Raw genomic sequence first — 27,080 nt, 5'->3', positions numbered from 1 at the left:
TATTTTATGGGAAACATTTATTCAAATACTCTGAGGATATTTCTAAAAACGTGTCTTTGCAGCTGTCAGATGAGAAGTATTCCTGATGAAACTCATGAACACATTATCTCAAGGAGCACCAGTGTAGTTTTAAACAAATCTAAAACGGAGAAAATAGTGGCTTAGCATTCATGGAACAGTGCTATTGAGATAAGGCACCACTTGGTATATGAAAAAGCCAAAGTATTTCCAAATCTTGTAATTTTGTTATCAATGTTTGAAGTACTAGGTAAGAAGGTTAGAAAAAAAAAGCTCATAATATTATTAACCACATTTATACTCTTCTCATCATTCTGTGCTTTTAATTTTTCCATATAACAGAAATAAAAACATAATGCATGATCTGTTTAAAATAAACATCTTTTCCCAACTTTCCAAGAAAATAATATAGAAATAAACAAGAGTAAGAAATCCATGATGTGCTCTTTTTTGCAACAGTCTATCCCTGTAGAAGAGTGTGGGGAGGGGAGGAAGGCAGAAGGAACTTCATAGAACGTATTGAGGCACACAGGTTAAAAGTATCTCAGGCAAACTCGGCTAGAGCAAGATCGAGGGAGAGCTCAGAGTTCTACATTTTCCGCAAAGCTGATTCCCCAAAGAGCCAAACCCGATTAAATATTTGGAAACATGTCCTTAGTCACTGCTGTCATCGTCGTCGTCGTCATCAGATACATCATTCAAAGGAGATTTCAATGACTGACTGTAAGAGTCCGACCTGGCAGGCTGGCATGTGGCCATGTCCCCCGTAGAAAGCAGGTCATAGCAGAAGTCACAGATCCGCACGGGCTTAGAGGACTGGCTGGGAAGAAGGAATCGCTTTTCAGAGCAGGGCCCGCAGACAACAAAGCCACACTTGCGGCAGTGGTGGCGACGATTAACAGGCGTGAATTTTGCTTTCTGACAGCGCATACATACAGTAGCCTCAGAGTCAGGAACCCAAACAGCAGCATGTTCATTATTGGGTGTCTTCCCACTTTTGGACAGTAAATCAGTGACACACTTATTTATATGATTCATCCATTCTGATTTCTCAGTGGCAGTGGCAGCATAAACTGCAAATGACTTAGTTGGTGTTTTAATAAGCCACCCATTCCTTAAGTCTCCCTCATCTTTGATGGAATCAATAGTGACATTTTCCAGGGGAATAATGTGCTGTTTGTTGTATTTTTTCTTCTGAATCACAATATTGCCATATACTAGAATATCGTTAAATAGGAAAAATTGCCTTGCTTTAGGCTTTTTTCTGCACAACTTAGTCAATACTCCTTCTCCAATAAGGACTCGACCAGGTATAGTTAAGGGTTGACCAGCTGCTCCAAAACAGTTTTCCACTATGCTTATCCGCCTGGTATTTGCTTCACTGTTTGCCAAACGATCCACCATCTTCTGCTAATAGCCTTAAAAAAGAAAGAAAGAAAGAAATACAAATTAGCTCATAAGAAGTATATATTCCCAAAGATCAATTAATTATATAACCTAATTTTAATCTAATAAACCATGCAAAGGTAACATGTTCATATTCCTTATCTCAAAGATAATCACTAAATATACCAAAAGGGCTAACACTGCTCAATTTTTTAAATTATCAAAACCACTTTATTTCCATATAGCTTCACACCAGAACAGGTAATAATAAAAGTATAAATTAATTACAGATTTAAGACAATGAAAAACAAAAGTTAATATTTTAAGCAATATTTTAACTTAATATTTCAAATAATCTCTGCAAAATAACAGGTCCAGCTGTGTGAAACTCAATCTCAATGGGACTCTGAACAACAGAGAGCCAACTATTAAGTAAAGTAAGAAAAATGCACTGCCACAATGCCAGTTATCACCACTGAGCTAAGATCTTAATTCTCTCACCCGGATCAGTGGGGGCTATTTTAGTCTTGGCCCGTTAGTAACTCCTTTTGTCCTCCACAAAGATGCTCCCAATGACTGATTTGGTAATGCAGGGTTTGAAATTGTGGAAGTTTCTCCTTCAATTCAGGGATAATTTATCAGCCAATTAAAAGTCTACTATCCAATGCAACAGCACCACACAAAAAAGGAACAACTAACAAACATGAAAATAAGCTTAATTCACAATTAAAGAAATGTCACTGAAAACAACATTTTCACTCATTAATAAAAACCCAACAGCTTCTTAACAGGCAGTGCTTGCAAAACTGGAGGGAAACAGGTTCCCACCCTAGTCCACTGCAAAAGAAATGGATACTCTCCAATGCAGGAATTTCACTAAGTGCATGAAAACACCCACAAGTATAATCAACACAGCCTTATTTGTAAAACAAACAAACAAACAAACAAACAAACAAGAAATGCTCTCAAATGTCCATCAAGAGGAATTATTTGGGCTCGGCACAACAGCTCAGCGGCTAAATCCCTGCCTTGAATGCACTGGAACCCTAAGTGGGTACCAATTCCTAACCTGGTTGTTACACTTCCCATCTAGTGATCTGCTTGCGGCCTGGGAAAGCAGTAGACGACAGGCCAAGTCCTTGGGACCCTACATGGGCAAAGGAGACCTGAAGCGTTCCTAGCTCCTGGCTTCAGATCAGGTCAGTTCCGGGTATTACATACATTGGGGAGTGAACCTGCATAAGACAGAAGATCTCTTTTCTCGCCTTCTCTCTGTAAACCTGCCTTTCCAATGAAAATAAATAAATCTCAAAAAATAAATAAATAAGAGGAATTGGTTGAACAAGAAAGACACTGTTTAGACTGAGGCAGACCTAGCTGTAATAGCATGGGGAAATGCCCAAAATATTCAGGTGGGAAAAGAGCTGAACATCAGGATCCAATTTTTGTTTTAAAATATACCACATGTGGGTATTTAGGAAGTGATCTAGCAGATGTAATATATCCCTCTGCTTTAAATAAAAATAAACAGAAATCAGGGAAAAATAAATATATACCACATTTAATCAAATGTAAATTACAATATATTCTAAAACATCCTCATTTTGTGCTACCAAGTAAACCACAGCACACTTTGAGACATGAAACAGTACAAAATTTTTTAGACACAATGAAATGCCGTATTCCACAAAGGCAAAATCACAATGTGTGCAAAAATGTAAACAAATATAAAAAGTAAAATTCAGACACTATTTCATAATCGTGTACAACAGTAATTTCTCTGTGAAGCACGTTTATGGACACTTTATCTCATTTTTAAAATAGTGACCAGTATTTTGTGGACACTGCTTTAGGCTAAGGAAAATAAGCAATACAGCTGAGATTCTTGCTCTTCAAGGCGTATACTGATGGGGCAGGGCAAAGAAAAAAATCAAGAACCAAATAGCAATGAATGCTGTGATTTTTCTTTACGTAATGTTTTAAAGATGAATTGGGAACTTCTCAGACTAGACAGTCAGGGAAGGCCTTTTTAAAGTGCTGTCATTCCAGCTGATAAGGAAAAAGCAGTATCGGCAGACACAGGTGGTGGGGACAGGAGAGAATACCCTGGGCGGAATACGATGGCACTTTCAAAGAACTGAAGAATCCAGTTCTTTCTTAACAAACAAAACCAAAAGCAAAAAACCGTTTAAGCCATTTACCAAATGCCTACCCCTCTTTGTTTCTGAAACGACTACTAATCTACCAACTTGGACATATGGTTACTGATCTGAGCCCACATAATGCAAACAAGTTGCACATTACTGCCACAACTGGAATTACTACCACCATAGTTTAATATACTTACTATCTGCTGATTTTAATGATCTCAAATTCCCATGAAATAACTAGAACAGTTTATTATTTTCCCAAAGCACTATCTGACAGTATTCACCGAAATGCAAGCTGAAGGACAAACCGGGGCATAAAGAAAGATTCAATACACAAAAATTCAAGGGGCAAAACTTAGCCTGAAATGAACTCTATTCACAGGAAGCCAAGCAATGTGTTGAGTACTTCACATTCATTACTGCATTTCCTACTCAGAGCAGCCGTATGATACACACAATATTAGCTCCATTTTATAGAAGAATAAGCAGACATAGGGGGTTAAACAACTTGGTCAAGGCTGCTACAGCAGAAAAGTACTGGAATCTGATTTCTTCTACGTGTTGGTAACATTATAATACAGTAATTGTTCCTTAAAATTCTACCAACACTACAAGAACTCTAAGAAAGCTATTACTAATCTCTATCTTCACTGCAAGCCATAAGCAGTAAAGAAAAATAAGGAAATATTAACTAGAGCATTTCCTGGGTATCCCACATGGATGGCAGGGGCCCAAGCATTTTGGCTACCCTCTGCTGCTGTTCTGAAGCCATTAACAGGGATCCAGATTGACTGGAAATGGAGGAGCAGAGAAAAATGGGCACTGTTGTCACAGGCAGCAACTTTATCCACTATATGACAATGCTGGGCACATTTGATTTCATTAGGGTGTTGTGACATACATGAAAAACTGGACACGCAGCAACTGAGACCCTAAAGCAATACCTTCCCTATATCCTTGCTGGTTCTCAAAGATCTGCACTTGTTACAAAAACACTTCAAACTAGAAAACCTAGGTATATACAAAGTTTGTCCTTCATGCAAACAAGAAAGAGAAGTAAGGTGCAAGAGCTAACAGCGACAAAAGGACAGGCAGGAATGAACAAAAGGACAGGCAGGAATGCGGAAGGGTGCCCAAACTAGAGTACTTTTCACTAGGTTACTGCTAGATCCCCCAAAGCAATATTCTTTGGGAAATCAGATCGGGGTGCTACTTTGTCTCAGGGTCTAAACAGGGCTGCTTCCCGGGATGCCTAAATTCAAATAGACAACCAACACACAGACTGTCCCAGCAGTAAGAGCACTGAAAGACTTGCAAGATGATTAGAATACAAGATCAAGGGCCCGGCATGATAGTGTAGTGGTTAAAGTCCTTGCCTTGAATACACCAGGATCCCATATGGGCACTGGTTCTAATCCCAGCAGCTCCACTTCCCATCCAGCTCCCCGCTTGTGGCCTGGGAGAGCAGTCGAAGACGGCCCAAAGCCTTGGGACCCTGCACCCACGTGGAAGACCTGGAAGAAGCTGCTGCCTCCTGGCTTCGGATTGGCACAGCTCTGGCCGTTGTGGTCACTTGGAGAGTGAATCATCGGACAGAAGATCTTTCCCTCTGTCTCTCTTCCTTTCTGTATATCTGACTTTGCAATAAAAATAAATCTTAAAAAAAAAAAAAAAGAATGCAAGTTCCCTAGGCCTAACTAAGGACTCAGTCCTCTGCATGTCTTACCCATTAAAAGGCACAAAGAGAAACCAAAGACAACTACAAAATATGACCCCATTTGATAACTATTTGTTCTCCTCAGGAAATACTGGAAGAGTTGGGAAGAAAACTCCCATCCTCTGGCAGTCATGACTTCTTTAGGACAAATTCTAAGAGGAAAGATGACCGTGTCAAAAGATATCAGATTTAAGGATTCTTGTTACAGTTTGCAAAATTTCCATTCTGGAAGGTCACTCCAATTTATTAACCAGCACAGTGACTGCATCCATCCTACACTGTACTCTACATACTATTTTTCTTTAAAACTTTCACCAAACAAGATAGGTTTGCTTTTTTTGTTGTTGTTGTTTATTCATTGAATCACTATTTATTAGGTACTTTTTGAAACTAGATATTTTTCTTTTCCATTCAAAGCTTACATTCTATTGAAGAAAAAACCAATACGTAAGTTAAAAAAAAATAGGTGATTTGTAAAAGTGAGGTGCCAAGAAGGAAATAAGCATCCTGACCACAGATAGGGGGAAACTCGTTTTGATTTAGTACTTCAAAAAGGCCTCCAGGAGTAAGCATTACAGAGTGGCTCTTACGACAATGAGGAATTGGCTACACAAGGAATGCATACCACGGGAAAGGCCCAAAGTTAGCAAAGAATAGTATTTTAATTGAACCCTGATTTTCACAGCTATCAGTAAGGTCAATTACTTTCTGATATTCTTGTTAATTATTTGTATTTTTAAGTCCATGTTTTCAGAGGTCAATGCAATAGGATCTCACACATAAAATAAATGCATTTATTTTTAAGATTTATTTATTTTATTTGAAAGAATGGCAGAGAAAAAGAGTGAAAAGAGAATCTTCTATTGGTTCACGCCCCAGATGGCAACCACAGCTATAACCAGGAGTTAACCAGAAAATGTAAGAGCTCTCTAGTTCTCTCTCTTCTCTTTGCAATGCTGCCTTTCAAATGAAAATTTCAAAAAAAATTCTTTTAAATGTTCACCAGACCCCTGCACAAAGGCTCAATGTCTAAATCAACCCCCACTCGTCCCACCTTGCAAGCACCAGGATCCTGTATGGATGCTCCCTGCTCCTAACCTGGGAAAGCAGTGGAGGATGGCCCAAGACCTTGGGACCCTGCACCCATGTGGGAAACGCAGAAGAACCTCCTGGCTCTGGATCAGTTCAGCTCTGGCTGTTGCAGCCATTTGGGGAGTGAGCTGGCAGATGGAAGAGCTTTCTATCTCTCCGTAAATCTGATCGGTCTTTCCAATAAAAATAACTCTTTCTTTAAAAAAAAGTTTAAACACAGTAAAATTTTTATTTCAGCAGTTTGTTCACATTGAAAGCATACACAAAAATCCAAAACAGACAACATGCTTTTACTGCAACTAACCCATAAGCTTTGAGGCATGAATCAGTACTTATTTCCATTTTCCACCTTAATTTTGTTCACTCATTAAGTCTTAAGCCTGGAAAAACCTAAATCTAACAAGTCTTCAACAGAAGCCTTATTGAGATCTCATTCATCATGATTTACATACTACTATTTCTTTGTGTTCGCCTTCTAAATTGCCTAATAGCTCTGAAACGTCTTCCACCTCCAATTTTCTCTCCTTGCCAGTAAAGACAGGGACATAAAAATCCTAAATTATCAAACATGTTATATAAAAGCTTCAAATAAACAAAAAGAATAATTTTTTTTTCCAAAGCGCTTTCATATCTTCTTAAAGATGACACTAAATTTTGATTAAGGCAGTAAGTAAACATGCAGGTGGTCCAAGAGTGATAAAATATCACTCCAATGTATCATCCTTCCAGGCACCATCATTGCTTTCCCACTGTCCTCAATTATGGCATTCACATAATTGGGAAAAAAATCATGAGTCATGTAACAGCTTAAAGACATTAGAAAAGCTAGATCAGGCAAGCCCAAGAATTTGTAATTTTTAAAGGGCTCAAGATTTTTTTTTCCAATAACAGACCAGTTTTTTTTCCTGCAGTTAGACGTAATTTCTTTTGTTGTTGTTTTTGTCAAACACAATGTACCCAGTATGATGATGCAATAAATTGTTTTGAAAAACAGTTGTGTCAATATTTTAACTAACCTGTGTTGGGCTGCTGTGAAAATGCACAGGCAGAAACAGAGGTACAAGCCAGAGGCAATGTAGTCTGCTGAAATGCTAGTGAAGATGGGAGCTTTTTGGAATAAGCTGAATGCTGGTGTCGGGGAACTCCATAATTAAGCACAATGCTGCTCCTACATTGAGATTCCAATGAGGGCTAAGATGGTGGCAGGAACTATGAATGCAATCCATAATTTGAAAGGACAATTGCTACTTTGATTGGGAAAATGAGCCTTATATATCCAACTTGCACACTAAGAACTAGGTGCAGGTTCAGTATTCATTGCTTTTGCAAGATCTAAGCAAATATTAAGTCAAATCATTGAACTGTAAATATAATTGTGATACCTGTAGTTTATAGAAGGTATACTATCCAAGGGAAATTTTCACAAGACATAATCCTTTTACTGATTTAGAAAGTTGTGTTAAAATCAACCTTTCATATTATATGACCTGTACTCCACATCCCAGTCTAATAGTTTAGTGATAGAAAGTACAAGAAGCTAAACTACAGTGCTTTGCTGTGTTTTATTAACTGGCTCTGTCTCAGGAACATCTTTAATGGATGGCAGAAAAAAGTTTTTTTGAACTCCTATGTTCAACTATGTGTGGCAACTGAAATCTTTATACTGGGGAAAGACATTAGTACTACCTCTGTCACTATTAAGGTGTTCGGAGGAGGCACCAGCCATACAATAGGAGGTTTATGTATGAATTTTTGTTTAAACTCTACTGTAGGGCCCGGCAGCGTGGCCTAGCAGCTAAAGTTCTCTACCTGAACATTCCAGGATCCCATTTGGGCGCTGGGTCCAATCCCGGCAGCATCACTTCCCATCCAGCTCCCTGCTTGTGGCCTGGGAAACCAGTGGAAGACCGCCCAAAGCCTTGGGATCCTGCACCCACGTGGGAGACCTGGAAGAAATTCCTGGCTCCTGGCTCCAGATTGCACTGGCTGTTGCGATCACTTGGGGAGTGAATCATTGGACGGAAGCTCTTCCTGCCTCTCCTCCTCTATGTATATCTGACTTTCCAATAAAAATAAATAAATCTTTAAAAAAAAAAAAAAACGAGGCACAGAAAAGTTAAAAAAAAACTTAAAAAAAATAAACTACTGTATATTGAAATGAAATTCATCTATTTGTCTTGACAATGTTTAGCTGATGCAGATGGTCTTAGAATGCATATTCTTAAGTAGCCAGAATTTTTAATGCAGATGCCACCCGTGAGGAGCTAAGTTCCTAACATGTACATTGCATTTCAATTCACTTCTACTGGAACTATGGAATAAATCTTTTATTTTCTTTCAGGTTAAAAAAAAAAAGAAAGAAAAGCTAGATCACAAAGATCCCATAATGTATGTAAGATTATACATGTCCTATGAAACTACACAGTAACGGCAATAAGTAAATCTTTCTGTGCTTTGGAAAACTTCTTATGAAATAATAAGTTATAAAAAATATCAATCACTACAATAATCAGAACTACTCAAAAATGAATCTCATAAATTAAACTTGAGACCAATGACCTCTGACAAATGAAAGCCCAATCTCTCCCCCAAATACTAAATGTACTGATCTGGAATAATCAGGGTGGGGCATCAACACCAGAATATTTTTAAAGCTCTCTAGGGGATTCCAATGTAGCTAAGGTTTAAAATCATTTCTCAATAATATTAAACAAAAGAATAAACAGAATACATCTCACTGAAATGATCATTGAATTGTATCATATCATGGCCCCAGCATGGCAGTCTAATGTCTAGCGTCTTGCATGCACCAGGATCCCATAGTGATTCCGGTTCTAATCCCGGCAGCTCCACTTCCCATCCAGCTCCCTGCTTGTGGCCTAGGAAATCAGTGGATGATGGTCCAAAGCCTTAGGACCCTGAACACATGTGAGAGACCAAGAAGAGACTCCTGGCTTTGGATCAGCTAAGCTCCGGCCGTTGCAGCCACGTGGGAAGTAAACCAGAAAATAGGGCATCTTTCTCTCAGACTCTCCTCCTCTCTGTAAAACTGACTTTCCAATAAAAACAAATCTTTAAAAATATTACATCATAAATTAATTTAGAATAAATTAGCATATTGACAGTTTTTTAATCTTCCCAAGATTTCAAAATTTTTTATGGCCTACTAATCCTTTAGGTTTCTTTTGATAGTTCTATTTCTTAAGTAAATTCATAAATACTACATACTTTTTTGTTGTCACTTTGAATCTAATCTCATTTACATTATATTTTAGAATTGGTTCATATTAGTGATGTAAAAAAACCTACATTCTCGGTTTTACCACTTCAAGAACTTCATCAGTTCCAAGTTTTCCTGTTGATTGTCTTTAACTTCTTTTGTCCCCTTAAGCTATATTAAACATGCAAGAACTACAGAAGTAGTATATCTTTAAAAGACCACCTTTTATAAACCAACTTGACAATTAAAGGTTTCAAGTTATATCCTTCACAAGTGCAGACAAGAACTGCATGTAAACCATCTAAACTCCATCCATGTCTTTTGGCAACATCTTTTTAAAGCAATATGTTCTTCAATGGGATACCTGCCACCTGTTAAAAACGCAATACTAGAAGAGACAAAAACTCTTTAAGACGCAGCGTCCTATTCACAACTGAGGAGAGCACCTTACTCTTCACACTGAAAACGAATCCTTCTTATCTCATCCTCACAGGTGAGTTTAAAATGAAAACTCAAACTTATTTCTTACACATCCTGATGATATCTGCTAACAATGTGCATCAGTATCAACTGTGCATTGTGGTGGAAACCGAAGGAACTGTGAACCAAAATACCTGGATTCTAATCCTGACCCATGTCACATAAACTCCCTAATTTCTCTTAAAAATTCTTGCATGAAATAATCTGCAGAGGGCCTATTTTTTGAAGTAAAATGATCACATTTGATAGCAAAGATCACATTTGATAGCAAAATGATCAAGAGCTGCACTTTTTCTTACAAATTATTTAATCATCATTATGTCTCAGCATGAATCAAGATTTCAAATTCTGTTCAATTGCTGAAATGAATAATCTTACAGGAAACGCAAAAAAGAATCAGAGAGATCAACAGCAACATTGGAGAAAGAAAAGATTAAAAAAAAAAAAAGAAACCAGGAACAAGCTACTTCCTCGGGTACATGCATGGTTTTAAAGCAAATGGCTCCAACTCTTAGAGCACCTATGTCAAATGAAAAAATACCCAGTGCTTACTATCTGCAAAGGACAAGACAGTACTTATTTTCAAAAGTTCCATACTTTAATAATCACTACTATTTCCAACAACTCTGTGTTCCCAACAGCACCTACAAAAATACTTACATGAATATGTCATCAACATGACCGAGCTGAATATTATCAGCAGTTAGTGGCAGTGCTTTTCCATATGGAGATTGATGGAAACCACCAAAAAGGCCATGTCTCTACTTATTAATTTCACAGAAAACAGAAACCGCAACCTATACAACATCATCTTTATTAGATCTACAACATTAAATTTACAAGGAATGCTGTATTCCAGTTAGAAACAGTGTCTAGTTATATGAACTGGCAGGTCCTGTTTTTAAAATCACAATCTCATGATAATAAATATAAATGATTTGTTCTCTTTCCAAAAAAGCACAGCTGTTTAGTTAACAAATAAAAAATGATGATGTGTGCATATTTTCACCACCAACAAAACTGAAATTAAAAACTGCCCAGTTTCAGAAAGCATTTCTACAGGGCAGCTGCGCAGTGCTACCCTGTAGAAATTACAATTGAAAAATGAAGCTCAACTGAAATACTTCTGTGAAACTGATTATCCTGTGATGTCCCTAACAAATTTTCTTTACTATCACTCAAAACAGTTGTAATCTGTTCACTGCATTCAAGCCTTTATGCTTGGTAAAAACAAAAATGAAACACAACCCAGAAACTTCAGATATTTATCATGAGGTTTAATACAAAGGACAGTGAGATTAAGTACTATAATAAAAACATCAACAAAGTAATAAAGAAGCAAAAAAGAAAAAGCAAAGAGAAAGAACAAGGCATAGAGAACACTGCATCTGAACACTTGAAGCAGGTTGTATACAGCTACGTGGAACTTTAAAATGAACTATCAAAGTGGTAAGTGAAGGTGCAAAGTTCCAGAACTAAGAACATGTAAAACAAAAAGTCACACGGGAGAGCTTTAGCAGAGCCTGTGCTGGGAAAAGGGGCGAAAAGAACAGATATGCTCATTTCTACGAGTTACCCCTGACATTTTTACAACTGTGGAAATAATAAAAGATAAACTGAGAAGAGAAAGAGATTGAACAAACCAAGGAGAAAGATGAGAAATAATTACAAAAGCAGAGGGGTAAAAAGACTTTGTTTTAGTGTTCCAGGCTAAAACGCCTACAACGCCAAAATCCCAGATAGGTGCTGGTTTTATATCCCAGCTGTTCCAGTTCTGATCCAAATACCTGCTAACAGCCTGGGAAAGCAGTGGAAGACGGCCCAAGTGCTTGGACTTCCGTACCCATGTGGGAGACCAGATGAGGCGCCTGCCTCCTGGCTCCTGGCTTCAGCCTAGCCCAGCCCTGGTCATTGCGGCCATCTGAGGGAATGAACAGGCAAGATGGAAGAGCCGTCTCTCCCTCTTACTCTAACTCTTTCAAATAAATAAATAAATAAACCTTCAAAAACACAGGAGTCAATTCATCAAGCACCTGGAGCTACAGTAAAAATAAAACACATCAGATTCAGAACTGCAAAGACTCACTGGATATGGTGGAATAAGATCAAAATTATACACTGCTTGCAATCTACATAATATGCAAGCAAAAAAGTCATTTATTTGTCATTAATTTCAATTAGTCCAATATTTACTGACAACTTTCCCAATGCACAGCAACATAAAATGATGGAAGACAATCAAAACTAAAAAAAATCTTCAAGGAGCAGAAAGACATGCTTATGTGAATACAGACAGGTGTATATAATTCAGGAGTACTGCCTATAGGAAAAAGAGTAACTAAAGAAGAGGGTTTGGTACTCCTGTAATATGGTATGAACTGGAGAACAAAATGAATTCAAATATATACTTGAAACTTAAAAACAGCAGAGGAGAAACAAAACAAAATTATTAAATAAAAACAAGAGTAATGAAGGTCCCAGTTAGAGTTAAGCTCACTTAGAACATCCAGAACCAAGTCTTTTTTTTTTAAGATTATTTTATTTTTATTATCAAGTCAGATATACAGAGAGGAGGAGAGACAGAGAGGAAGATTTTCTGTCCAATGAGCCATTTCCCAACTGGCCACAACAGCCGGTGCTGCGCCTGTCCAAAGCCAGGAGCCAGGAACTTCCTCCAGGTCTCCCACGCGCGTGCAGGGTCCCTAGGCTTTGGGCTGTCCTCAACTGCTTTCCCAGGCCACAAGCAGGGAGCTGGATGGAAAGCAGGGCTTCCGGGATCCATATAGGATGCAGGCATTTGCAAGGCGAAGACTTTAGACGCTAGGCTACCATGCTGGGCCCAGAACCAAATCTTAACGGATATGAAATTCAAGCTGAGGCCTAACGCAAAAGCAGTAGGTCAAACTCTGGGAATGGGAGGAGGGGGGATGTAGGAGTGGATTAGAGAATAAATCCACTCCATAGGAAGCACTAAGCACTAGCTAGAAGCTGGAGAGCACAGGGCCAGGAGGACAGTACACTTAAGTCTGGTAAGAGAACTGACAAACTACAAAAGAGAGGGAGCATTCAATCAATGAATTTAGGTTTTATTATTTAAGCAATTGGAAGATAAAGTTTTTAGAGGAGAAGATTAATCACTACACACCTTTAAATGGTGTACTGAAGGGCCTGGAGAGAGTACGAAGCAGCAAGTTTGAAGACGCAGAAACCAGTCAGAAAATCATTAGAGCAGTTTCCAAATGAAACCTAACAAAGCCCCGAGCCACCATAATTGACAGCAGAAATGAAAAAGGGGAAGACACCTGTTAAGACAGATTACTGAGCAACAGCATTCCATGATTTATCACCTCATGGCTATGTGGATGACAAGTGAAAGCAAGGTGATTTAAACCACAGGGTAGGTGCTAGCTTTGTTTCAAGGAAGAAGAAATTCATCTGGAACATAATTATCTTGAAGTCCTTCAGAATATCACTGCACAAACATCAGTCAGATAAGCAGAGAAGCCAGGGTGAGCCACGAGTTTCAGGTCAGAGATTTTGTTGTCAACCACCTCGAGATGCTGGCTAGTACGGGGCTAAAGAAGCGGGAAGAGGAGTAAACTCTAGCAGGCCAGGGTAATATCCAGTTTTAAAAGCAGGAAGAGAAGGAAAGGAGAATGAGACACAACAACACCAAGCAGCTCAAAAACTCTTCTGAGCATACAATAAATTTCTATCCAAACAAGAATAAATACCACCCAAAGACTTCATCAACTCAAGTTTTAAAACATCAATAATGAGCAGTGTGTGGAGGTGGCGGGCATTTACTGCATCAATGACCCTGTCTGGGACACAATCCCAGCTTCCGAATAATGTGCCTGGCTAGGAGAGCAGGTGATGGCTCAAACACCTGGCCACCCACAAGGGAAATCAAGCTTGAATCCCTTCTCCCTAGCTTCACCCTCACTCAGTCCTGCCTGGTACAGATAGCCGAGGACTAAAGCAGCAGATGGGAGATCTCTCTCTCCCTGCACTTCAAAGAAATACTAAAAAATTGTTAAACAGGGATTTAAAAAGTACTGACAAAAAAAGTTACCATGGCAAATTCTTAAAAAAATAAAATTGACCCAAAATAAAAATAAGATTCAAAACAAACAACGAAGGGGGAAATGACTAGTAAAATCGTTACCAGTAGAAGAAAAAAAAAAAAAACAAAAAAAGAAAAGGAAGCAGTACAATATGAGGGAAATCGACATTCATACTCTGAATTCTGCAGCCACCTTTGCAAGTGCCACTGTGGTAATATAAGCACTTTACAAAGCTTACACAACAATTCTGTTTCCAAGAATATATTCAAAAAACAATTAGGTCAAAGTTATCGACACGAAGTTCACGGCAGCTTTACCTGTAATACTCCAAAGCCAAAACAACCTAAATGTTCAACAATAGGAAACTAACTTGAATAATTTATGGTATGCCCACATATTTTTAAGCAGCTTTAAATATTTCATGTTAAAAATTAAAATGCCTTAACATTTTTTAAAAGATTTGTTTATTTTTATTGGAAAGTCAGATTTACAGAGAGAGAAGGAAACAGAAAAGATCTTCCACCTGCTAACTCACTCCCTAAGTGGTCACAACAGCCAGAGCTGAGCTGATCGAGAGCCAGGAGTTTCCTCTGGGTCTCCCACACAGGCACAGGGTCCCTAGGCTTTGAGCCATCCTCTCTACTGCTTTTTCAGGCCACAAGCAGGGAGCTGGATGGGAAGTGGAACAGCCAGGACACGAACCGGCACCCATTTTGGGATCCTGGTGCACGCAAAGCAAGGACTTTAGCCACTAGGCTATTAGCCAAGCTCAAGTAAAGTATTTTTAAAAGAAAAGCTTATCAACAACAGAGTACAAATCTTTTTTGTTTAAAGACTGGAAATATACACACCAAAAAATCAGTTCTAGTTATTGCGAAGTGCAACAGCAATATTCTGATATGTCCTAATTATTTTATATGAACACATCATCTCTCATAACAGTTTTTAAATTTAGAAACAAAATGCAAAGAATGTGTAACATGTAACTGAAAAGAAAAATACAGCTATGTGTACTGAACAAAAACATAAACTAGAAATATAAAACCTTCTTAAATTTTCCCCAATCTTTATTTAAATTAAGTATAAATTATTTCACTTACAAAAATAGAAAGAAAAAAGATGAACTTGATGTAAAAAAACACAGAAAGTTCAGATTAAAAAAAATCTCAAATCACTTTAAAGGGAAGTAACATTTAAGGGTTATGTGTTTCAAGATTGGGGACAGCAACCTGAGTGAAAAATACAAGCAAAAAGGAGCTAAGGCAAAGCACAGAGAAGAATCGAAAAGGAAAGCAACAAGTTCACAGGCCGCTGAAAAACAAATCTGTTACTCACCATGATGTGACCTTTTTGAGCAGTATGGGGCAAAGAAAGAAGCAGAAAAAGTTACCAATGATATTTATAAGTTGGGAACTAACCAGTTACACCCAGTGAAGTCAAGGAGAGATGATGTAGTGCCAGAGAATTCATCGTGAGACCAAGATTGGAAAGAAAGAAGGGCACTGTTGCAAGGGCTCAGTGGCTAAATGCTTATCTCGCAAGTGCCCGGGATCCCCAAAGAGCACCAGTTTGCATCCTGGCTGCTCCACTTCCCACCCAGCTTCCTGCTTATGGCCTGTGAAAGCAGTATAGGATGGCCCAAAGCCTTGGGACCATGCACCCACGTGGGAGACTCAGAAGCTCCTGGCATCAGATTGGTTCAGCTCTGGGCATTGTGACAATTTGGGGAGTGAACCAGTAGATGAAAAGATCTTTCTGAGGTCTCTCTCTATATATAAATCTGACCTTTTCCAATAAAAATAAATACATCTTTAAAACAAAACAAAGACCAAGAATACAGACTGGGCCACAGGATCTAAGGCTTGAGCCAGAGTAGTTGTTAAACGGTGACAAGGTTAAATACCACAGCTATACCTGTAGGTCACTACGTAGAACAAATGTGACGGTCACTGCTACTAATGAACTACTTTCAAATGTGGCATTTCAGGCAAGAAATTAATTAACTGCTACTTAACCTCTATGCACTTTTCCTTCCTCAGTTGTATATATATGCTTCAGAGCCTGACTAAAACGGTTTTGGTAGACACTTACCCACTCTTTAACTTTTCCTTTATTACAAAACTAAAAAAAGGAAATGAGAAATGGAATTAATCAAAGGGCATCAACCGTGACTACACATTCAAATTGACAGTTGGGGTGGGTATTTGCAGCAGTGGTTAAAATGCCACTAGCAACACACACATCACATGTAAGTTGATGTCCTGGATCCAGCTTCCTGCTGGTGTGTACCCTGGGTCAAGTATTTTGGCCCATCACCCTTAAGAGGGATCCAGATGGAGTTCTAGGCTCCTGATTTTAGACTGGCCCAGCCCTTGGTGTTGCAGTCATTTGGGCAGTGGACCTGCAGCTGGAAGATGTATTTTCTGGAAGATGTGGGTCTCTGCTTTTTAAATAAAGGAAAACAAAAATTTTAAAATCTTAAAAGATTAAAAAATCAAATCAAGCATGATTTTAAAAACAAGATGAAAGTAGGCAAAACTGCCTCTACCCTGGTCCTAAAGCCAGTTATTTATGATTTATTTGTTCTATAGTCCAGTCTCAGGAACTCATGAGTAGTAAAGGTTGAACACTAGACTGGGTATTCCTAAAGGTTACTTTCCTTACAAAAAAAAATTAAATTCAGAGGAAAGAGAACAGAAAAACTGAACAATCGCCTCAGCCAGATGATGATAGCAAAAAACCTCAGTGAGGGCCCAGCGTAGCCTTGAATGTGCTGGAATCCCATATGGGCGCTGGTTCTAATCCTAACAGCTCCACTTCCCATCCAGCTCCCTGCTTGTGGCCTGGGAAAGCAGTCGAGGACGGCCCAATGCTTTAAGTTCCTTCCATGTGGGAGACCTGGAGGAAGATCCTGGCTCCTGGCTCCTGGCTCCGGGGCTCCAGATCGGCGCAATACCGGGTGTTGCACCCACTTGGGGAGTGAATCATTGGACGGAAGATCTTCCCCTCTGTCTCTCCTCCTCTCTGTATATCTGACTTTGTAATAAAAATAAATAAATATTAAAAAAAAAAAACAACTCGGTGAATGGAGACTTGAGATCAATTATGTCAGCCAATGGACACTGAGAGGGCTGCATTATCCTTGGATTGGTAAAATCAACAGCATTTGACAAACCACTTGGACCGAACCCTTGGAATATGTACACACTGAGATTTTGGGGTGACAGGAGGTGGCAGTTCCTCACCCTTGGGTACTGGGATGTTTAGAAAGTCATGTGTTGCTTCCACCTTTATCTCTCTACCAGAAACAAGAAGAAATAGCAAATTTGGAAATAAGTTCACCAAATTTTCCCTCCCACCCTAACCAAGCATGTAACCATTATAAAAAAATAAAACAATTATTCAAAAAAATTTAAACTCCAGAATTCCATATAATTCAATGCCACAATCGATGTTAAAATAACACCATCACATGCCAGACACTTGCATAAACCTCTTAGTGAATCTTTACAACACTGTAAGGCAAACATTTCTGTATCTGTTTCACACAGAAAGCTATGAGAAGTAACTTGTTTTTTGGGTTTGGTTCTTTTTATGATTTATTTTTATTAGATTTACAAGGAGAAGGAGAGACAGAAAGTTTTTTTATCCACTGATTGACTCCCCAAATGGCTGCAATAGCTGGAGCTGAGCTACCCAAAGCCAGGAGCTTCTTCTGGGTCTCCCATGTGGGTGCAGGGTCCCAAGGTCTTGGGCCATCCTCCGCTGCTCTCAGGCTATAAGCAGAGAGCAGGATTGGAAGTAGAATATCCAGAACATGAACCGGTACCTATATGGTATGTTGGTGCCCAAAAGCAGAGTATTGGCCTGTAGCATTACAGCACCAGCCCCAAGTGCAGTGAACTGTTCAACAGTCACAAGTTAGCAACTATCAGAATCAATTTCAGATAGTTTTATTCCAGTCCACCCTACACCCAATCTGCTTGTTTTCTACTATACTCACAGAAACTATCTGAATGCCTTCTCTCCCAAGGACCTCCCCAAATGAAGCACTTGTTTTTGTCCTGCAGATTATTGACCAGGGATGGCAGCAGGAAATTAATTTCAAATTCTATAGTCATTACAGAATTTCTAAACACCTTAGCCTCAGAAATTTTGCAACTGAAATTAATAACCATAAAAGTATGCCTCCCATTCATTTGCTTCGCTTTTACAGCTAAGCCAGCACTGTTAAACAGGCAGCTCCTGTCCAAAACTGGTTCTCAAACATAAACCTACTAACAGAAGGGCAATTTGCATTTGCTTTCCACTAAGCACACATTTTAAAACAAAACTCCAACACAATTCTGCCAAAACAATAATCAGTGGAGTAATAATCAGATGGCTCGATCAAAGGGCTAAAATACGAGAGTACGACCTTCAAAATCATCAGGTCTTAATAGTATTGCCAGAGCCAGCATGTGGCACACCAGGTCAAGCTGACACAGGTGACACCAGTCTCCCATATGGAAATACCATTAAGTTTCAGCTGCTTTGCTTCCAAACCAGCTTCCTGCACCTACGAAGATGGCTCAAGTCCTAGGGTCCCTGCCCCTACACAGGAGACCCCCAGGGAGTTCCAGTCTTCTGCCTTCAACATGGGCAATCTTGTCCACTGCAGAGACTGGAAGATTTTGTTTTTAAGATTTATTTTATTAATTGAAAGGCAGATTTATAGAGTAGGGGAGAGAGTGTTCTCCATTCGCTAGCTCATTCTCAAATGGCCGTAACGGCCGGGGCTTGGCCAGGTGGCCAGGCTGAAAGCAGGAGCCAGAAATGCCAAAAGGCTGTAGGTGCCCAAAGCCTTCAGCCATCCTCCTTTGCTTTTCCAGGAGCATTAGCAGGGAGCTGGATCCAAAGCAGAACAGCCAGAACGGGAACTGGCACCCTTGTGAGATGTCAGAGACATCTGTTACTCCTCTCCCTGCTAACTCTGTGTTTCAAATAAATCTTAAAAAAAAAAAAAAAATTCAGGGCCCGGCACCATGGCCTAGCAGCTAAAGTCCTTGCCTTGAAGGCGCCTGGATCCCATATTGGTGCTGGTCTAATCTCAGCAGCTCCACTTCCCATCCAGCTCCCTGCTTGTGAACTGGGAAATAAATGGAAGACTGCCCAAAGCCTAGGGACCCTGCACCCGCATGGGAGACCTGGAAGGAGGTTCCAGGCTCCTGGCTTCGGACAGGCACAGCACCAGCCGTTGCGCTCACTTGGGGAGTGAATCATTGGACAGAAGATCTTGCCCTCTGTCTCTCTTCCTCTCTGTATATCTGACTTGGTAATAAAAATAAATAAATCTTTAAAAAAATTTACATTAAGAGTAAGTAATTTCAATTATATTTAAACATAACAATTAAGATCCTTTTGGTGATTCCACAACTTCTTTCCATACATCAGCAATTCTACATCAATCCATTATCTACTGGAAATTTCATAAATATTCAAATTCTGTACCTCCAGGACAAGACTCGTCAACAAGGTAAATTCTAATAGAAAAGGTACCATCAGCCAATCTGTGAGTAATGGAGCTTATGGTAGTCAGAGCAGATTTAATCACAAGGCCTGTGGAAATTAACAATTTAATAAGAACTTCATGAAGCTTATTTACAAGGAGCACACATATGTGCAGCCCATCCAAAGCCTTTCTCAGCATCTGCTACGTTCTCAGTTCAGACCTGATGAGAAGCCTGCTGTCAAGGAGGCTCCAGGACAAACAGCCAGGACACCCAGGGGGAAGGGAACTGGGTTCTGCTTAGACAAAGGACACGGACTGGAATTCAGGGCAGAAAGGTCTTCTCAGCACACAGGCTCAGGTGAGTTACTTTTCAGAAGAAAAGTCTGCTGTAACAACCCTTTGTAAATCAGCTCCCTAGCAAATCCTTACACTCAAGTACTAAGTTCCAGTCAGAAAGAACAGTAATCAGAATAAACAAGGTGGACAGAGCCTGCGCCACAGGAATGCGTCATGTACCTTACAAAGTCACACTGTAGAAAAAATCAGACGGCTTCAGAGTCATAAAACCTCTGTTAATAACACACCCTTCTTGGCAACTGGGTGTGTGAGGCCACCTCTCCTAACTCACCCTTCATCAGCAAAAACAAATACGGACGGCATTTTACTTGAGAATGAAACAAAACAAAAAGGATTCTGGAGAACTAAGATTAATGATCGAATCTCAGAAAAACTAGGATTTTTACCCAAAAAAGAGTTAAAAACAAAGAAAAGAAACTCTCCAAAACATGTTTAATTAAGAGCCCTTTCATTAGCAGAATTTTCCAGCAAAGCTATTCTATTAAAAATAATTTATATTCATTTACTGGGACATCTGAAGCAGAATCTTTTCTTCTGATGAGTGTGTGTGTGTGTGTGTGTGCGCGCGCGCGTGCGCGCGTCTGATGTTTGAAGCGATTACATGTGCTGTCCAAATAAGTAATTTAATACAATTCACCTCCCGTGCTGTCAGGACCCGAGGAGATTAAAAATAGAAGCCTTTGTTAATACAGAATTAACCTAAGGACCCCACGAGCTACCACAGTACCAAAAAACCAACGAATGCAAACGCTCACCACACGGAAGCCAGGCATCCTTTAAGGATCCACGGGCAAGAAAACAACTTGGAAATGTCAAGATCCCTGTATTTTTAAGAGAACACATGCCTTGAACTCGGCCAACACTGCGTCTAAGCCTTTCTTTAAAAGACTCTTCAGCCACGAACTAGAACGCAACAAAGAATTACAGAGGGCTCAGGTAGCCTAGACCTGAACTCTGCTCCTGCCCCCGGCGCAACCCCTCGGGCACTTAGAGTACACACGGCTGCGCAAGCTTTCGCCTTTAGCAACATTTTTAAAAAGGGGGAAAAAAAGCTTAAAAAAAAAAACTACAAAACTTTAAAAGACTCGAAATAAAGTAACCAAGTCACCGCTTCCTTCAAGGGCAAACCCTTCCCGCCCCCTAGAAACACAAAAATAACGCTTTTCCAGTTCCAAGGGCGCCCTGAGGTCCAGATCCTGCAAACTTTTCCGACAGAGAGGCGTTGGGGGTCCTTGAGACCGCACCGCCCTGGTCATGGGATCCCGGTCCTCGGGCCCCGCCAACTTCTCGCCCGACCTGGGGCGCCCCTTCCCGCGTCCACGGGCGTCCGATCCGCACGGGCCGGACCCCCAAGCCCCGGCGGCGGCGGCGGCGTCCTGCCCGGGGGCGCGGCTCGCTCCGGACCCGGCTGGCCCCGCGGGGACGGCGACCGCGACCTGCCCGGAGGCCGGCCCCAGCGCGGGGGGAGCCGCCCGAGAGCGCCCCGTTTTCTCACAGACCCCAACATGGCGTCGGCCGCCGCCCGCGACGACGACACCTCCCCGCGCCGCGGACGGCCCCGGGACCGCGGGAGGAAGCGCTCGGAAAGTTTCGTTCCTCCCCCAGCCCCCAACCCCAACTCCCAGCCGGCCAAGCAGCCGGCGGGGCCATCAACCCCTTACCCGGCAGGGCGCAGGCAGCGGCGGCAAAAGGAACCGGCCGGTCCTCGTCCCGGACGGCGGCCCGCGGACTCTGTCCGTCCCCGCGTCCCGACCTCCCGGGATGTGTGGACGGCCAGCGGTCCCGCTCAGCCGGCGCGATCCAGACGCGGCGGGCGGGCGGCACAGCCGCTCGCAGGTGACGCCCCCGCCCCTCCAGGCGAACCCCACAACGGCTGCCGGGCTTGGCCTCTCCCCTGCGCGCGCAGGGCGCGTCCCCGTGTTCACGCCAGGCGCGAGCGCGCAGGCACGAGCACACCCACCCCGCTCGCCGCCCTTTCTCGCCAGTTCCCTCGCCCCGCCCCGCCCGGCCCGAGCGACGCGCTCCGGGGGCGGGGCCTCGGGCGGAGGCCACACCCACCCGGGGCGTCAGCCTGGCGTCGGGAGGAAGGGGCGTTTGTTCCCGCGCTGCGGCGGGCGGCTGACACCTGGGAGCCGCGGTGGGTCGCCGGTGGTGTGGTACCTGACTCTCCTGGCTCTGCGATGTTCTTAAGGAAAACTTAGGATACAAGACTGCTGCCTCCACCTCCGCAACAAGCCTCCCCGGGAAATTGGAGAACAGGGGGAAAAAAGGCTTTGGAGCTGCAGGTGCTGCGCGGCGTCAGAGCCCACCTGTGTTTGCGCGTCCCGGTTAGTCCAGCGGACCTGCCTGCCCATCCTGCCTTCCACCGGCTTTCTCGAAACGTCCTGGCCCTTGAAACGGAGGGGAACGGACGCACCTAGACCCCAAGGCTCCCCGCACGGGTGTTGGAAGTGCGAACCTTAGAACTCAGTCTTTGCCCAAACTTCTCTGACATCACAGAACCTCACACACCTGTTTTCACGCACGATTAGGAGAGTGTACAAGGTTCCAGGTGCCTTCATTCATTTACCCCGCGGCGCCCGTTTTCGCGGGGTCTCTGGGGTAGGCAGGGAGAAGGGAGAACAACGCCATATTTAAACAAGAGCGTGGGTAGCTAGCAGTTCGGTATTGCTACATTCTACATGTTCCATCGACCTAGTCTCAGGGATTTTTTTTTTTTTTTTTGAGAGTTGTTGAATTAGAACCACCAGCAGCCACGCCGCAGGTGGATGATCACCAAGAGGAAATAAACTTCGGGTTCCACCTAGTTTTTTTTTCCCCTCCTGCCCTCGGCTTTCTGCCTCTTATAGTAACCTAGTTCTAAAAACCAGTAACTGGGGGTGGGGGTTTGGGGGAGGGATGGCCAACATGCAAAACATATTTCTTTTTTTTTAAGATTTATTTATTTTTATTGGAAAGGCAGATGTACAGAGGAGAGACAGAGAGAAGATCTTCTCTCCGATGATTCACTCCCCAAGTGAGCGCAACTGCTGAAGCTGAGCCAATCCGAAGCCAGGAGCCAGGAGCCTCTTCTGGGTCTCCCACGCGGGTGCAGGTCCTCGACTGCTTTCCCAGGCCACAAGCAGGGAGCTGAATGGGAAGTGGAGCAGCTGGGATATGACCCTAAGCCCATGTGGGATCCTGGGCTTGCTTGCAAGGCGAGGACTTTAGCCAGTAGGCTACGGTGCCAGGCCTAACATTTTCTTCTTTTAACCAGAGAGAGTTAATAGGATCACGATCAAACACAAGTTCATTTCAGTTTATTTCTGTTAATTAAAAATTTGTACAAATGCCCCCCAAAACTCTCGTTTTAGCCATTGCTGTACCTCTTGCTTACATGCCTGTAAAATCTGTTCCTAGAAAAAAATAAAAAACAGTCTAAAGTAAGTGAACTCTAACGTTCCTTTGAATTTCGAAATTGGGAATGCTGGCAAAGTCCTTAGGCACCAAAAATTGTGGTCACTCACCACCTTCAGCAATAAGTTTGCCTCTTTCCCCTCTGGCAATGCTTACTCAACCTCCTGTGAAGTGCGTGGATAGAAACCAGACTAACCCCAGACAGATCTTGGCTTTGGGCCCAACTACCTGTGTCCTTGGCTACATCCAAATATTATCTAAATTTCTCATCTGTAAAATGAAAATAATAGACGTGTCTATTTCACAGAATCATGAATATTAAATAAATACATGGAAAGCATGTACCTTGCACATAGTTGGTGCTATAAAATGTGAAATAAAGACTGAAACATAGTTATAAAATGCATTTATGCCCACATATCCATAACTGGATGCCCACATAAATTATAACCTATTTGGAATACTGCTGATCCATATGGTAGACACCACATATTAGATTAATTCAATGATAACATGAGTTCCCAGGTCAAACATCACATTTCAAGTGTTTAATAGCCACGTAACTGTTGAATGGTGCAGATATAAAATATTGCCATCATATGGCTAGCATGTGTTCTAACTGTTCCACTTCCTATTTCAGCTCCCTGCTTGTGGCCTGAAAAAGCAGTGGAGGATGGCTTAAGGGCCTGGGCCCCTGGACTCACATGAGAGACCTAGATAAGCTCCTGGCTTCTTGCTTCAGAGTGGCTCAGCTTCTGCCATTGTGGCCACTTGGGGAATGAACCATCAGATGGAAGATCCCCTCTCCCTTCCTTCTCTTTGTAAATCTGTCTTTCCAGTAAAAAAAATTCTAAAAAGAAAATATCTTTTTAATTGAAAGATCAGATTTACAGAGAGATCAGAATTTATTCCCCAAATGGCCAGAGCTGTCCAAGACTCCCACACCGGTGCAGGGTCCCAAGGCATTGGACTGTTATCTACTATTTTCCCAGGTCACAAGCAGCAAGCTGGAAGGGAAGTACAGCAGCTAAGACATGAATCGGCACCCATAAGGGATCCTGACACTTTGCAAGGTGAGGATTTAACTATTGAACTATTGCATCGGGCCCAAATAAATTAGTATTCTTAAAATGTTACTATCAAGGCAGGAAGTTATAGTGGGTGGCACTGTGACCACACTGATACAAACAAGGGCTTCAAAGTCCCTGAAAAGCAGTAGGATCCGCTCCTGACTTGGACCTGTAACCCTGGTACTCTGTCAAGCGATAAGATCTGGTGGAGCCTCATAAGTCTTCTGGAAAATAAAGATAAAAATAGGAGCGACCTTGTAGACTGCTGAGTGGAGGAAATGAGATAATGTTGAAATGGGTCTGGCAGAGTTCCGATTACACAGAAGCACTTCAACATATTAGTAAACCGTGAGCTTAAATTTACCCAACTCTAAAACCTGAATGATAAAGAAGACTCTGTCATTGTCCTTGAAGATAACAGCTATCTATCCTGAGGATACCTATTTTGGAAAAGCAAAAGGCTCTAGTTAACTTCTGGTTCTATCAGGACATAGAAGGGGAGTGGACAAATACCTGGATTTCCTTGTCTTCTCCCTCCAGAAGCTCTGGTCCATAAAATGGCAGTCAGACAAAGTTGCTGAGTCACTGCCCTCTCACCCTCTCCATCGTTTCATCTAGTCTCTTTGCTTCCAAAACATTCTAGGATCTGCCTTCAAAAGAGTTCCCTGATCTCTTTTCCTGTCCCCTCCACACAGGAGCCACCCAGGATTATGTCACTTCCTTCCAGAAGACCTTCAGTAACTCCTCAGACCGCCACCTGTGATTGCACAGGTCGCAGTCAGACATTCTCATGGGACAGTGACTCTCACTTTGGAGGCACTGTAGATGCTACATTTATTACAGATTTTCTTTTTTTTTTTCTTTACATATTTAATTAGGGTAAGAAGGTTCAAGGGCTACAGGAAAGTGGATAATACTAGTATGTTTTCCATATTGTTACCTTCATATTTAAAGGGGGGTATTTAAGGGAGAAGCGCACCCAATTTCCCACCCTCCCCAGGTCCCGAATGTAGGGCATGCTCTGAGGTTCTTGCTCAAGTGGTTTTGATATTGCAACAGTTATGAATCGCTGTCAATCTTACCACTCCAAGCACTATGAGGTCTTTAAAAAATCCACTGATTGACATAGTCCATCATAGCTGAGATGGTTGGTTGACCTGTTCTGTCTTCTTTCTTTTCTTGGTTAGGGTTCTGAGTCCAGCATTTAGATTAGGAAGATCTCCAAAGAAACTTCTTGTATGTGCTAACAAGTACAGGGCCTGGCACCATCCATTGCTCCAATCAGCTGGTGGTTGCAATTGCTGGTTTGGTTCTGTTTTCACTCTCGACTTCCACTGGAACCAATGGGTGTTGCAGTCCAGCCTGGTTCTGTCCAGCACATACTTGGCCCTCACATAAACCAGTGGGAGCTGCAGCCTAGTTGGAGCGACCCACAATAACCCCCACCAGGCCCGCCCCCTACCCTGGTTTGTCAGTATGTGTAGCAGTAATCTAGTCTGTCCCACATCCCATTCTACCCCAGCCGCTATCTTAGTTTTATGTCCTCCTGTGGAAGTGGTAACCCAAGAGGGATGAGCCCACTATTTCCCTCCCAGGCCTCTCCCACTCCCAGATTCCAGTTGATGCTGCGGCTAAGCCCAAACAACCCTTGCCCACTTTAATTTTGTTTGCACCAGTAGGAATAATCCACCCAGCCCGGCTTTTCCCTGATCTAGTTCACATGAGGCGCACAGGTGTGGTAGCTCTGCCTAGTCTGGTCTGCCCCCATCCCAGCCTATGCTCTCCTGCGGAAGTAGCTGTCCGGCAAAGGAACCCTCCCTTATTCCCCTGCCGACTCTGCCCACTTCCTTTCTTGTTCTCAGGCTGGTTGGGCGCTGCGGTCCCTTCCGGTACAGGCAACCTCACCTCGGCATTCCATACTGTGCACTGGTCTTTGTTGCGACCGAACCTGGTTCAACCCCCGCTGGTGCCTGGATTTGCCAGTGGATGACGTGGACAGATTCAGTCTGGTCTTGCCCCTACGTCTGCCAATTGTATGCCAGTGGGTACCTTTTCATGGCCTGGTCTGGGCTGTTTCCTATCATGTTTCTTGCGCTGACCTGCCAGGTCTGTGTCCTGCCAGAGGAGTTGCCCAGGCTCCTCCATCAGAACCTCTCCCAATGCCAGGTTTCACGCTTACCAGTGGGTCCATGAGCCAACCCTACTCAGTCTACCTCCTGTCATAGCAGGAACTGTGGCTTTTCCTGACTGGCCTTCCACCCAATCTGGTTCTTGCTGTTGGATGTTTCAGCCCAGCCATGGTTTGTCCATACCCACATATGGCTCACACATGGCTCAGTATGGGTTTGAGACCTTGCCTAGTCCATCCCACATCTGCCCTGGTCCTCCAGGACACCAGGGGGTGTTGGGGTCCGGCCCAGTTCGGTGCATTCAATCCCAGTCCACACTTGTGCCAAGGGAGACTACAACTGTTTCCAGATCAGAACGCAGCCCCCCTTCCAGGCCACGCGCCTCTTGGTGGGAACCTCAGCCCAGCTAGGGTTGTCCCCTTTGCTCCCCAACCAGGTCTGTTCCCAGCCATAGATCACTTGCCTGCCAGTGGATGCTCTGACTCAGCTTGGCTCAGCTCCTTCCCT

The 27,080-nt window shown here is 42.3% G+C and overlaps 1 protein-coding gene across 3 annotated transcripts; it reads right to left on the bottom strand.

Annotated features, from left to right (window-relative positions):
- PLEKHF2 (pleckstrin homology and FYVE domain containing 2) lies at window positions 1–21,891 on the bottom strand. Of its 3 annotated transcripts, none has more exons than XM_040972609.1 (2): window positions 21,640–21,891; window positions 1–1,436 (listed from the first exon to the last, which is right to left on the bottom strand). In XM_040972609.1, the coding sequence occupies exon 2, from the start codon at window positions 1,420–1,422 to the stop codon at window positions 673–675; it is 750 nt and encodes a 249-aa protein (XP_040828543.1). In that variant the 5' UTR covers window positions 1,423–1,436; window positions 21,640–21,891; the 3' UTR covers window positions 1–672. The 3 variants fall into 3 exon arrangements, with proteins under 3 accessions (XP_040828543.1, XP_040828545.1, XP_040828544.1); XM_040972611.1 differs by lacking the exon at window positions 21,640–21,891 and adding an exon at window positions 21,275–21,570; XM_040972610.1 differs by lacking the exon at window positions 21,640–21,891 and adding an exon at window positions 20,734–21,256.
- Window positions 21,892–27,080: the final 5,189 nt, after the last annotated feature.

This window comes from Ochotona curzoniae, unplaced genomic scaffold (genome assembly GCF_017591425.1).
Source record: "Ochotona curzoniae isolate NIBS_2020 unplaced genomic scaffold, NIBS_Ocur_1.0 contig_2318, whole genome shotgun sequence".
Classification (NCBI taxonomy): domain Eukaryota; kingdom Metazoa; phylum Chordata; class Mammalia; order Lagomorpha; family Ochotonidae; genus Ochotona; species Ochotona curzoniae.
The sequence above is the reverse complement of the archived record's forward strand: the minus strand, read 5'-3'. Positions and strand labels throughout refer to the sequence as shown.

Coding starts and splice junctions, on each gene's coding strand:
- PLEKHF2 (XM_040972609.1), bottom strand. CDS start 1,422: ATGGTGGATCGTTTGGCAAACAGTGAAGCAAATACCAGGCGGATAAGC.